This window comes from Eptatretus burgeri, chromosome 8 (genome assembly GCF_056783735.1).
Source record: "Eptatretus burgeri isolate ZD-2024b chromosome 8, Ebu_testis_v1, whole genome shotgun sequence".
NCBI lineage: Eukaryota > Metazoa > Chordata > Myxini > Myxiniformes > Myxinidae > Eptatretus > Eptatretus burgeri.
The window spans coordinates 55234895-55249044 of record NC_140968.1 but is presented as its reverse complement, the minus strand read 5'-3'; the positions used below and the strand labels follow the sequence as shown (position 1 = coordinate 55249044).

The 14150-nt window shown below is 43.9% G+C and overlaps 1 protein-coding gene across 4 annotated transcripts in view; it reads right to left on the bottom strand.

The window, feature by feature from the left end:
* MPP7 (MAGUK p55 scaffold protein 7) overlaps positions 1–14150 on the bottom strand; it is a 94001-nt gene that overhangs the window by 44902 nt on the left and 34949 nt on the right. For 3 of the 4 annotated variants that reach the window (XM_085892152.1, XM_085892151.1, XM_085892150.1), the window contains 6 exons: positions 6428–6513; positions 6160–6234; positions 5854–6050; positions 2229–2293; positions 2015–2035; positions 1879–1893 (listed from right to left, as the gene is read on the bottom strand). In XM_085892152.1, the coding sequence (XP_085748278.1) occupies positions 1879–1893; positions 2015–2035; positions 2229–2293; positions 5854–6050; positions 6160–6234; positions 6428–6513 (459 nt within the window). The remainder of the gene's footprint in view (positions 1–1878; positions 1894–2014; positions 2036–2228; positions 2294–5853; positions 6051–6159; positions 6235–6427; positions 6514–14150) is intronic. The other variant, XM_085892153.1, reaches the window with a different exon arrangement.

Genomic DNA, 14150 nt, shown 5'->3' with positions numbered 1-14150 from the left:
TTTGCACTCTAACCTGGAGGGGGAACTGCATCAGCGACACTGCAGCACCCTCCCTGCCTCATTTCCAAAGCAAATTATGCCAACCACAGCCATCTGCTGCATACAAAAGAAACAGCAGTAAATATGCTTGCACTGCAAACTGGGGACATTAAATGCGATCAATTGACGAAAATCCCGTTTCCTTCTTCAGTGTTATTCGATGCCTCAATGTAAATGTGGCAAACAAAGTCCAAATCACCCTCCCTGCCTGACAACTGAGAGAAAAAAAAAACAACAAAAAACAAGGATGAGTTGAAAGTGGTTTTGGGTGACAAACACATTCATCAAAATCTGTCTTTTGTCACACATCGTTGTTGCAACATCTACGTGAAAAGATGCAGCGTGCATGGGTCCAAAAACGCGCGTAATGTTGATGGAACCTGTGTGGAATGAAGGCAACGTCAAAGTTAGCTATGCGAACCAACAAATGGAGACATGCAAGCTAAATGGCAAAGCTCTCACCAATGTATACTTCACTGTCAGTGCCAGGCTCTTCTTCAAAATTGTAAGGGGAAAAGGTCATTGCCAGAGGAGGAGGAGACAGGGGTAAAAGGTCAGACAGCAGCTATAGTCCAGTGCAATGGAACAAAGTCAGCGATGGCAAACGAGACTACTCAGAACATCAGGTTTGAGAGAGGTCAAACAAAAAACCAACAACATTAACATGGACACCAATAACGATTAAATCAAGCAACGAGCAGCGCTGCTGAGAGATCCAGAAAGATAGCCGAGGTCTAAAAGGAAGAATTTATTACTTTCAGCTTTGCATTATTCATGTGGACCCAGAGGTATTCACCGGGGTGTCCAATATCAGTTATTCACAGCAGTCTATTTATTACATATGCATTTCTGTTTTGGGTGGGAGACTTGTAGCAGGTTTTGTTTTGGGTTTAAGGATGGCTAAGAAGTATGCACACTCAGCTCAACACTGTCTAGCCTGAGTTTGAATTCCAACCCAGCTATAAACTGTCATCTCCGTGTTTCACAGGCAGGGTGATTCGTTAATGTGTCGTCCCTCGGATGGACGTTAAACTGGCATTCGATCTGTCGGCAATAGTTAATGGAAGTTAAAAATCCCACGGTGTCCTTCCCGCGCTATCGACGGCACCATTAACAAATCCCAAATTACTGCATCAACTACTGCTGGGATATGGATGGAAAACTGCGCAGCATGACCCAGGCTTGGAAACCGCTTCGGCAGAACCAGCACTCCGTAACACAGAGTATGGTACATCGGATCAGGATTCTAGCAGGTTTTACCTGCTATATGGGGCAGTAGATTTATAACATCTGCATTTCATAGAGGAGAAGTAATAAAATGAGAAAAAGAAGAGAGGGAGGAAGAAAGATCATTTGGAAGGAGATCAGGGTAAGGGGAGAAGTGGGATCAATGAGCAATGGGGAGGGAGGGGTAGGAAGATTTCACCATTTTTGATTGCATATTAAATACATGATCCCTTTCCAATTTTTATTCTTTGGTCCAAGAGAAAGTCTACCAATCAATGCATCAATTAAAGATGTTTCACCTCGTGTTTCACATATTAAAGAGGTATTGTAGATGCATTTTTGATCCAAAGTATTATCCATTTCTTTCACTTTTCGTCTGGAACAGAAATATCAAATGCTTCTTAACCTTTGGCAAAAGCCAAAGAAGCCAACATACTGAAAAAGTAAGTTTGTTCAGGTGGTTTAAAAAAAAAAAACAATGCCAAGTCATCATCCTGCAAATCAAAGCACACAAAATAATCCACGACCCACATTCTGACACAAAGTAGCAAACAGCGAACAAACCACCCGATCATACTCGCAAAACATACTGCTAATACATAATGCACATACCTGGATTTCCATCCTCTTTCGAATAGGCAAGGCAATAAAAGACAAAAACAAACAAACATTTAGGTATCAAAAATAAATATATAAATAGCAATCATAAAAGTGAGGAAATTGAAGAAATAGACGAGTGCACACCTACCACTATGCACTGGTTCGTTGGCTATGCAGCAAGAAAACAACGAAACAAACCAAAGAAGAAAAAAAAAAAGAGCAGGAAAGACAAGTTAAGAGACTGTTGGATGCTATTTAGACAATCCACACAAACGAGGTTCAGGGAGAGGAAATACCGACGGACAAATCAAAATGAGTGTGTACAAGTAGTGGATGCACGGCGTGTTCTTCACACAGCTTACACAGACGAGATTTATTTTTCTTCTGTGGTGTCAGGGGTGAGATGGTATGTTTGGAAGCCAGCCGCCTATGGAAGAGAAACCCCCTCAATGTCAGCATCACTTTAAGCAAAAATATGTTGGCATTTCTATCCCGTTCACCTTCCACACACCAATCTAAAGCAAATTGCTTAATCTATGAATGGTTTCAACCTTTGGCAATCGTCACCACAATAGAGGTTCTTCCTCCAAAACACGATATGTGGCCGAGAATCATTTAAAGTTCACAATGTTTCACATACGGTACCTACAGAAAGTCTACACCCCATTTCAAAATTTTCAGTAAACAACATTCTGCATTACAGTTTTACTATGCCTGTAAACTCTCCACAACACAAAAGGGATTCAAACAATACCAACTTGGTTAAGGTGGTTGCTGAGTGGTAGGGATATTGCATTTGCACCCTCAAGCTTACAGGTTCAAATTCAGCTGATGCGAGTAATATTTAGGATTTGGATTCTAAACCTAGCTGGTATGAGAATTCTCACACCACGGGGTTGTCAATAAAACCCAGGTAGCTCATTAACAATCTTCCATCTACTTGCACCGTCAGGACTGATCTACATGCAAGTGACTCTGGTTTACTCAATATCCTCAGGGAAATTTTTAATGGGTGCCAAAATGCGAGCCAAATTGCCTGAAGTCAATTTGATAACTGGAACGGCACTCAGTAGAGCACATACATCCGCGAGGCTGAACAGCTTACGTTTTGTTTCCCACCAATAGGCTGGATCTGCATCCAGACCGAAACCAAAATCTAATGGGCTTGTTCTTGTCACCAAATCAACTTATAGCCTGTCCACAACGTTTAGAAATATTGTGCTATCCAACTCTCAATGGTGAAGAATCACTCTTTAAAAAGTTAAAATCCTCATATCGGGATCCATTTCCAAATCTTCATCAAAATGGAATGAATTAATCCTTGCCCAACACCAAACCTATCCGTCAGATTTCTTCCAAATTTGTCCATAACTTTTTGAGATATGCTGCTCACAGACAGACAGACAAGACAAACAAACAAACAAACAAACAAACAAACAAACAGGGGTGAAAACATAACCTCCGTCCACCTTAGGTGACGGAAATAATTTTAAGAAAGAAAAGAAAAGAAGACAACAACAATAACAAACCGGTAGGCGACGAGGGATTCGCTAGGATCGAAGCGCTGGATACGATTCTTTTCATTCTGACCGATGCACCGACGAAGATTAATTGCCAAGACGTATTGGTTCACATACAATTGTTCCTCTGCCTGGCAAGATTTTTTTCCTATTGCGTATTTTGCCAACTGGCACTCCTCCTAAAAAATGACGGTAAATAGACACCCTATTTTTGAAGGACTACCATTTGAAAAATAATCCATTTGCTGGTTTGTGCTGTGGAGCCTCGCGTTGCAGGCAGAGACACACACACACACACACACACACACACACACACACACACACACACACACACACACACACACACACACACACACACACACACACACACACACACACACACACACACACACACACACACGGAAAACCCAATAAACTTCTCAATGCTCTTGTTTGACCACACCTCCTGAGCCACACAATGTTTCAAAAGCCACGCCCACTTTCTTACACCACTCCCACTTTAAATAATAAATAATTGGAGGTGGTGTGTGGGTGGGGAATCGTTTTCGGCAAATAAATAAATAATTGGAGGCGGAGTGTGGGTCGTGGAATCGTTTTCGGTAAATAAATAAATTATTGGAGGTGGTGTGTGGGTGGGGAATCGTTTTTGGTAAATAAATAAATAATTGAAGGTGGTGTGTGGATTGTGGAATCGTTTTCAGGAAATAAATAAATAATTGACGGTGGTGTGTGGGTTGTGGAATAGTTTTCGGTAAATAAATAAACATATTATTAGAAATCCACAAAGACAGAAATGCCGGTGATTCCATTTATTTTGGATCCTTTTCACTTTGGTCAATAACGTTTGGATCGAGGAGTGATCGAAGGTGGAACGACTGTGTCGTTCCTTAGGCTGAAGTCACATTTGCTCTACGGCGAGGATATAGCGGCCGTACGCCCTCTGAATTGACAGAAACGTGCGACGGCCGCAGAGTTTCTGCGGTTGCCTCAGGGTGGCCCTACGCCGTTTGGCTTATCTTTTACAGGTCGTAAGGTCGCTGTGGAATTATAACGCAGAGTTCTAACTTTTTTTTCATTTCTACGTTCGCCGTAGCAATTAGGCAATCTGAAACAAAAAAAATGGCAAAAAAAACAAAAAAAAAACCCACTCGTTACCATCCGTCTGGCCGCACGTTCGCCTTAGGGCCCCCCTGCAGTCCCCTTGCAGGCACCTTGAGGCTACCTTGCATCTGCCTTGAAAATGATATGGCCGCCGCAGGGCCCCCTAAAGGTCACCGTGCGACATCAAATCAAAGACCGTATGGCAACCCCACGTTTTCGGTCTCCACAATTTCTAAGACCTAAGGCCGAAGCAACATTTGCTCTACGGTGAGGATACAGCGGCCGTACGCCCTCTGAATTGACAAACGTGCGGCGGCCGCAGAGTTTCTGTGGTGGCCTCAGGGTGACCCTACGCCGTTTGGCTATATTTACAGGTCGTAAGGTCACCGTGGAATTATAGCGCGGAGTTATAACTTTTTTCATTTCTACATTCGCCGTAGCAATTCGACAAGCCGAAACAAAAAAAAACTGGTAACAAAAAAAAAAAAGAACCCACTCGTTACCATCCGTCTGGCCGCACGTTTGCCATCGGGCCCCCCTGCGGTCCCCCTGCAGTCACCTTGCGGGCACCTTGCGTCTGCCTTGAAAATTATATGGCCGCCGCAGGAACGCCCTAAGGTCACCGTGCAACATCAAATCAAAGACCGTATGGCACCCCCACATTTTCGGTCTCCACAATTTCTAAATACGCCGTGCGGCTCCCCGAAAAATAAAAACATATGTGACTGCTACATTGTGTGACCGTGGAAATACTGCGGCCGCCGTATAATTGCTAGTGGCTGTAGATTTTGAAGACCCCACGGCCGCCGTGGCAAATGTGACTGAGCCCTTACAAACACTGCATACACACCTTAAATGACGGCAAATAGACACCCGATTTTTGAAGGACTACCATTTGAAAAATAAAACCTCAAACAAAAATTGGCTCGATTAAAATTTTCTAAATATCTCGAAGTGTTTAATTCCGAAGTCTCGTTTCTCTACATTCAAAACTGAAGGACAAGTATTGAAAATACTGTACGCGGTTTTTCGGCCGCTGCACAGCAACGGGTGGTTGCTTGGCAACGAAATTCAAACGCGCACATTCCCAGTATATATTCCACCTGTTGGCAAAGTTTCATCGAAATCGGTTCGCAGGTTCGTGCTGTGGAGCCTCGCGTTGCAGACACACACAAACACACACACACACACACACACACACACACACACACACACACACACACACACACACACACACACACACACACACACACACACACACACACACACACACACACACACGACAATAAGGGATATCTTGCATATATAGCAAATCCAATAAACCACAAGTGTAACTATGAAAGGATGACATGAGGAAAGAGCACACCTTTCCATGTATAGCTTTGATGGAATGAGGCCTGCTCGTACCAGGCTTCCACCGGTGTGTCGAGCCTGCCACCAGGCAACATCATCCTGACTCACTACCTGCAGCACATCTCCACGGGAGAATGCCAAGCCAGCCTCACGGCAAGGGATGGCAGGGTCTTCAGAGGGTTGGTAGTCAAAGAGAGCATGCAGGAAGAGCTGCAAAGGAAAGAGGCAGCTTTCACCATATTTTCAGACTTAAAATGGAAATTTTACCAACTGACATCTCAGTGTTCTACACTGCAACATGTCACTGCATCACACTTGCCTTCGTTTCTCTTGGAGAGATGTCCTCTTTCAAAGCAGGAATAATCTTAAAAGTAAGTGCATTTTGAGATTGTGCCTGCAATAAAATAAGAAAATAAAAAAAAACACTTAGTGGTGGGAGAAAAATTAAAACAACACTAATATGAGATGAGCTTTACAGAATGTCAAGCAAACAAATGCAGATCCAATGGAGAGAGGTGCGTTAATAACAGAAAACCCAATGATAAACCACCAACGTTTCATAGAAAACTCAGTGTTGAAGACTTCACCAGGATTTGGATAACTTCCTCTGGTTCTTTATGATCAACTCGAACCCCATTCACTTCCTTAAGCTCATCGCCCATGTGAATCAATCCTGTGGCACAGAGCATTCATGTGATGGAACTCACAGTCATAAAATTTAAATCACATTTAACTCACATGATGGCCTTCCTTTATCAGGTGGATCTCTGTAAGACTCATTCTTAATGATTCACAGGAGTCAAAGTTGTACGATTGAATTAAGGGGTGAGGAATTGGGGGGTGGGGAGGTTGGCGGGCAAAAAAGTATGTCCAATGAAGGGGAAGAGTTTTGTGCACACCACTGTTAGAGAACGGTTCTTGCAATCGACTTATTTTTTTCAAATTACACCATAATTTCACTTTTGCAGTTTTGTTACACCAAGACACAAACAGTAATTAAGGTGCAAAGCAATCGTTGAAGTCGCAGTTTCAGTCCAACACCAAGCAGTCGAAGGAGCACATTGCAAGTTGCTCTTGATGTTGATGTTGATGCAAGTTGCTCTCTTACATCGAACAACTTTTAACAGAGTGATAGCATCTCCAAGCACAATTTCTGAAAAGGCAGTGCTCAGCTAAATTTCCTTTAACACACAGCACATTTATGTGTTAAGGACAACCAATGTCTTTTAGCAGATGATGCTGCCAATGAGATCATCGGTCTTCACTCAGCATTTGCAAACAATTCAATCAATGCTCGCATACTTCTTCAACGACAAGGCTAATCCATTCACCGGCACTGCTCCTCACCAAGATGACAAGCAAAAGATTGTGAGCCAGGAAGGATTTCACAGGGCTGAGGAGCTCCTTGTGAGCCAAGGGCCATCCATATCTAGTGCCCAACTGTCTGCGGAAGTCATCCTGCAGTTGGGTTACTTTTTTTGAGGTCAGTGGCAGGATTTGTACTCGGTCAACCGTAAAACCCTTCACTCTGCAAAACAAGAAAAATGCAAAGAAAATTGAAAACCCACGACGTGGGGAAGGTTTCCTGTGCAGCTGCCCTCTGCAGGGCAGTTCACCGGATGACGGGATTGGAGCAAAGCCTTCAGGACTCACTCCGATGACAGGAGGAAAACTATGGGGTAACCCTCCCGGGTCAGATTGAAGTAGTGTGTGTCGGGGTGGTGCTGAGGTGTCGTACACCAGACGGCGGTCTCCTTGGGTTAACTTGAGGCGGTCCCTTCGGGTGGGTGCCTATAATGTCCTTTCCCAAAGAGGATGATCAACTGTCTCTGCTATCATCTGAGCTCAAACGTTTGAACATCGGAATTGCAGCACTCTCTGAGGTTCGGAGAGCGGATGGTGGCATGATCAAGGCAGGTGCTTACACCTACTATTGGTCTGGTCACTCTGATGGTTACTATGCCAAAGCAGTTGCTGTAGCTGTGTCCAATAAGCTGACTCAAATGATAATCAAGTTAAAACCGGTCAACGTGTGTATTATGAGATGAAGGATTCATCACTCCTTGGGTGTCATTTCCCTGGTCTCTGTATATGCCCTGCCTGAGGCGAGTGATCTCACCGTGAAGGACGTATTCGATGCCACGCTCGAGTCTGTGGTTGATCAGTGCCTCAGGCGAGATACTTCTCTAGTCTTGGGGGATTTCAATGCATTGACTGGAACTGATAGGGATGGCGATGAGACATGTTGGTTCCCATGGGTCTGGAACTGTGAGCCAGAATAGCACTAAGGTCCTTGACTTTGCAAGAAGTCATGGATTTAGGGTGGCTGGTTCATGGTTTCAGTGCCCACAGGCTCATCGCTGGACTTGGTATTCCAATGCTGGTGGTGCGTCAAAGGAGATTGACCATGTGCTCGTTGATTGTCATTAAAGGATAATGCAGAACTGCAGGGTCTACCGGAGTGTTCAGTTCCTCAATACTGACCACAGGCTTCTGGTAGCAACTCTGAAATTGCAGCTGATATCCAGGAGAATAGTACCATCCCAGCTGGACTAGATGTTGGCAAGTTCAGTGATAAAAGGGTAGCTGAGGAGTTTGCAAGCAGGCTGAGTGGGGATTTGGGGGGGGGGGGGTCTGCATGCTTTGGGGAATCTTGAAAAGTTATGAAGCGCCTTCAAGACCACCATCCTGGATGTTGCCGGTGAATGTCTTGGAACTCACCAAAGGGCAAAAAAGAATTTCTGTCTCTCAAGGGGACACTGGATACCATTGAACAGAGTCGCAGGGCCAAGCTTAATGGCAGAGCTGAGCTGTTCAGGGAGTTGAGGCGTAAAACTGCACGTACGCTGAGGGTGGACAAGGAAGCCGATGTGCGAGGAATCTGTGAGGGGGTAGAGCATCACCTGTGGTCAAGTGATTCTCGTCCTGCTTACAGGGGAATTTGCACATTGCGTTCCTCCAAGCCCGTCCCTCAGTGAACTGCAGTTAGAGCGGATGGTGGTGGGCTCCTGACAGAGGAGTCTGAAGTGAAGGCCCGCTGGGCTGGTTACTTTGAATGGCTGCACCAGGCTGATCCACCAGTTGTTGAATTTGATGTCAGGGGTGTTACTCTCCCCATTGCTGACCCTCCAAATCAACTGTGACCCACTTTCGCTTGTGGAAACATAGGCTGTGGTGAACCGGTTGACATGGGGTAAAGCTCCTGGGATCTGTGGCATCCATGCTTAACTTCTCAAGGCTGGTGAAAATGCTGTACTCGTGTCGTTGTATGCTGTTCTGTGCTCTGCCTGGAACACAGGCAACATCCAAACTGACTGGAAGAGGAACCTTGTTGTCCCTCTTTTAAAGGTAAGGGAGATCGCCAGAACTGCAATAACTACTGAGGGGTGACGCTGCTCTCAGTGCAGGGCAAGGTCTTTGCTTGGATAATTATCGAGGGTTCTCCACCATCTGCTTGAGCACCAACACTCAGAGCAGTCAGCCTTTACACAAAAGAGGTCAACGATTGATCGTATTCTTGCCCTTCGCGTCTTCACTGAATGCAGACGAGAGTTTTGGCAGAGGTTGCTTGCAGCCTATCTTGGTCTCTGCAAAGCATTAGATTCAGTGAATTGGGATGCCCTTTGGAGGATTCTTGGTCTTTGTGGGGTGCCAGCAAAACTGATCAATCTGATGTCTAAACTATACTCTGGCACTGAGAGTGCTGATACAATCTCTGACTTACTCTACCGGTCAAACAAGTTTTAGAACACCCCCATTTTTCCAGTTTTTACTGAAATTTAAGCAGTTACATGTTTCAATGTACTCTGAAATTAAAGCATAGAACAAATAAACAATTGCAGATAAAAAAGAAATCGTGGAATAGTTTTGTTGAACAAAATATAATCTAAATTTTTGACTCAAAGTCGCCACCTTTTGCAGATATAACAGCCGAACACACTCGTGGCATTCTTTCTACAATGGAAATCAAATATTGTTTGGAAAGTTCTTCCCAACACTGTTGCAGAAGTTTCCACAAATGTGTTGCACTTGTAGGTTGCTTTGCTTTCACCCTTCTGTCCAGTTCATCCCAAACCAGCTCGATGGGGTTTAAGTCTGGAGACTGTGCTGGCCATTCCATGATTTGAAACCTACCGTCTTGTTCTTTTCTTCTGAGGTAGTTCTGACATCGCCTGGAGGTATGTTTTGGGTCGTTATCTTGCTGTAGGATGAACCTCTGACCAACTCGGCATAGAGCAGAGGGTATTGCATGGTGCTGCAAAATGCTGTGGTAACCCTTTTGGTTCAGGGTGCCAGTCATTCTGTGCAAGTCACCGACTGGATCCAGCAAAAGAGCCCCAGATCATCACACTTCCTCCTCCATGCTTGACAGTCTGTCACACACTGAGGAACCATCTTTTCGCCGAATCGACGGCATAGAAAACCCCTGCGTGATGAACCGAACATTACAAATTTTGATTCATTTCCGTAAGACCTTCTTCCAGTTTTCAGTAGTCCACTGGCGGTGCTTCATGGCCGAAGCAAGCCTCTTTGTCTTATTTTGCCATCTTAGCAATGGCTTTCTTACTGCCACTCGACCTGTCAAACCTGCAGCTCGAAGTCTTCGCTTCACAGTTGAAACTGAGACTTCCTTACTCTGACCAGTGTTAAGCAGGTGCTTGGAGCTGCTGTCCTGTGAGCCGCCTATCACGCAAGCGGTTGACTCAGAAACTTGTCTTCTGATTGTGTTGTGGCTTTGGGTCTGCCAGACATCTTCATGTCAGAGTTTCCTCCAGTTTCCAAGTGCCTTTTGATGGTGTAGGAAACTGTACTCACTCACACCTTGGCTTATTTTGCAATTCCTCCAAAGGAAAGACTGACAATTTTAAGGGTTACTGGACGACCCATGAACCCGTTGGGTTCCCGTTGTGACAGCGGTTGATGAAAAAAAACATTTCAAGAGATAAAAAAAAAGATAGCTCCAGCAAACTATACCGCTAAGGTTGTTTGCATTGATCAAATACTCCCGAAGAGTACTTGACTGAATCGGGAATTGATTTTTTAATAATTTTTTTCGTTGCCCAATTTGAACAAAACTTGATACTGCACACCGCAGGAGAATGGTGAGTAAGGTGGCCCTCAAATTTTTGCGCTATCCTGTACAATTTTAGCTGAATTTTGGGAATATACATACATACAAGATGAGAGCTTTAGTAATATATAGATCATGATCTGTCTATCTTCCTTTTTTAATTGTCTTTTTCTTGCCATTATGATAGCAATATACTACTTCCTGTAATGCAATATTGTCAAAATAATGATTCAGAAGGTATAGCAACACAGTTTGTTCCAACACTGCTTTTATAGACAGAGGGTTTGTAACTAATCAACAAAATTTGGGACACCTGCAGGAATTGTTTGCATCAACTTTCAAGGCTTAATTTACTTCCATTGCTGCAGAACAGCTGCAGTTGCTAACCCATTACTTGTTACCTGAAAAGGGCCTTATTTATCAACTGAAATTTACATTTTTTTAAATTTTTGGTAACCCAAACGTTTTTTTTTAAAACATCTGGAAGTTTACCACTTAGCTTTGTACCATTTCAGGTTATTCACTGGACTTGAACTGCTTAAATTTCAGTAAAAAACTGAAAAATGAGGGTGTTCTAAAACTTTTGACTGGAAGAGTATTTCCAGTTGTTACTGGAGTTTATCAGGGGTGTGTACTGGCCCCCACACTTTTCAGCACTTGCATGGACTGGATTCTGGAGAGGATGTCGGAGATATCAAGCTGCGGTGCATCGTTTGGGAATGTCAAGATCTCTGATCTTGATGTCACACATGATGCAGTAATCTTTGCAGACTCTGGATATCCTTTTGGGGGCATGAAGAGTCGGAACCAGTGGGATTACGGGTTTCCTTGGTCAAAACTTAGGTGCTTCCAGTCTTTCTCTTCGAATGTGAGACTTGGACTCTGACCAGGTATCTGAGATGGAGACTTCATTCCTTTGGTACCAGGTCTCTATGGAGAGTCCTTGGCTATCGCTGGTCGGACTTTGTGTCCAACGAGTGGTTGCTGAGAGAGACTCAAATGAGATTTGTTACTTGCATAGTCCGTGAGCGTCAGCTGCGGCTGTATGGACATGTGGCTCATTTTCCTGACGCTGATCCTGATCACCAGATTCTCTTAGGGAGGGAGCCTCATGAGTGGAGGAAGCCAATGGGCCGACCACGTGCCTCGTGGTTTCAGCAGGTTGATCGGCAGCTCAAGGAGATGGGGATGGGCCAGGAATCTGCCTGGGTGATGGCGAGACGGGGGCCACTGGAGTACCGGCAGAAAGTGGATGCAAAGACACACTGCTCTGGTGCATGCTCCCATACCTGACTTGACTTGACCTGAAGGATTTCACAAGCCATGCACAGAACAATGTTATAAATGAAGGTAATTGTGATGGCACGAGTCAGAAAGGATGAAGGTGTGATGCACATAGTAAGCCATCATTGTCCAAGTGCGTTTTAAACTTTTGAATATTTTGCATAATCAAGAGGTTAAACTGGTTAAAGGGATTAGATTTACATTAAAGGTTGTTCACTTATTGAGACAAATCAAGAAGAGCCATTATCATTTTGTCACATCTACACCTGTAAGTTTTCATTAGAGATTGAGAACATAATCATTCACACTATTTATTGGTCTTTGAGCAATTACAAATGATGTCCTACTTTGACATCATAAAGTGTAGGAAAGATCCAATCGGGGAACCAAGGATCACAGAGATCATTAAACAGCAAATCAAATTATGTTAACAGCAAAGGTTCCACTTAATGGTACACGTCAACGTACAAGGATATGCAAAGTAAAAGAAAAATATTTTTTCAGTGGTCAATTCTGTGTTATTGGAATTTCACGAAAGTTTCACTTAAATCAATAAATAAATAAATAAGTAACTAAAGTTAATCCTCAATGATGGTCATGATAACCTACACCACCTTAGGTGGATTGAGGTTATGGTTTCACCCCTGTTTGTCTTTCTGTGAGCAGGATATCAAAACGTTATGGACGAATTCAAATGAAACTTGGTGGACAGGTTGGTTGTGCGTCAAGAATGAATTGATTCGATATTGGTGAAGATCCGGATAAGATAATTATTTTTGAATTTTCCAAAGTGGATTCTTCACCATTGAGAGGTAGGGCCAAAAACGATTTAAAACATGATATTTTAAAAAAGTTGTGGACAAATGACAAAACATGGTGGAAAAGTTGGGTAGTTGACAGTAACAAGCCAATTCGATTTTTGTTTAGGTCCAGATGCAGATCCTATCAGTGTCATATGAAACTTAAACTGTTCAGCCTGGAGGAGGTATGCGCTCTACCGAGTGCCATTCTAGCTACATATGCTTTCCAATTATTTAAGTTCATCATCAGAAAGGCTTGTACAGAGATCTCTCTTGCTTCATTAATTGTTACATCTTTGCGATTACATGAACAGACAAGATAAATAACAGTATTGCAGGGAAAGCCATGGCAGCTAACAGGGACAAGATAGACGAGTTATTTCATGATTAAACATCCAGCATAAGTGTTTGGTTTCCGTGTGAAATGGTAGAACATGGGTCGAAGCAAGTTTAGCAGAGAACAACCCCACCATCCCTCCACTCTCTTCCTCCAAATAGTTTCCCATTTGTAATCTGTCTGAATGGGTTCTTTCAAACACACTCATCAACTCCTGTACTTGAGCCAGCAAATCCCCTCACCCCCCCCCCCAGAGAGGAATAAAATCCACCAGAAGAACAGCATGCAGCCAATCAGCGCCTGGGAAAGAGGACAGTAGAACTATAAAAAGCCATGCAGAATGGCAGTTGGAGAGAGAAGACAAGAGAGAAAGGAGAGTTGAGTTGAGTTGTCAGTGCGGGTGAGTCGTGAGTGGTTTGAGGGGCGAGTTGAGTGGTTGGCACGAGCACGAAGAAGGGTGTACAAGAAGCTGAGCAGGTTGAATGAGCACCGCAGAGTGTTCAAATCCTGAGAGTCCCTGGGCAGAAGAAGTGAAGAAGCAATGGCCTGCCAACGAGAGCACAAGAGCCCGAAAGGGGAAGCACAGCACGTCTCGCGAATGAGCCCAGTACCAGACACCACAACCACCATGCAAGTGGAAAGGTGTTTTCAGTCTCATCGCTTTCCTGTCTTTGCGTGTGTGAGAGCGTGGGCCTAAGATAATGGACAAGCTGACGGAATTAAGCGAAGGACGTGCTGGATTTAATAGTCGCTTTGCTTGGTTTGTTAAAACGCCCTCTCTTTTTCCTTATCCCTTTTAATAAACCGTTTTGTTTCAC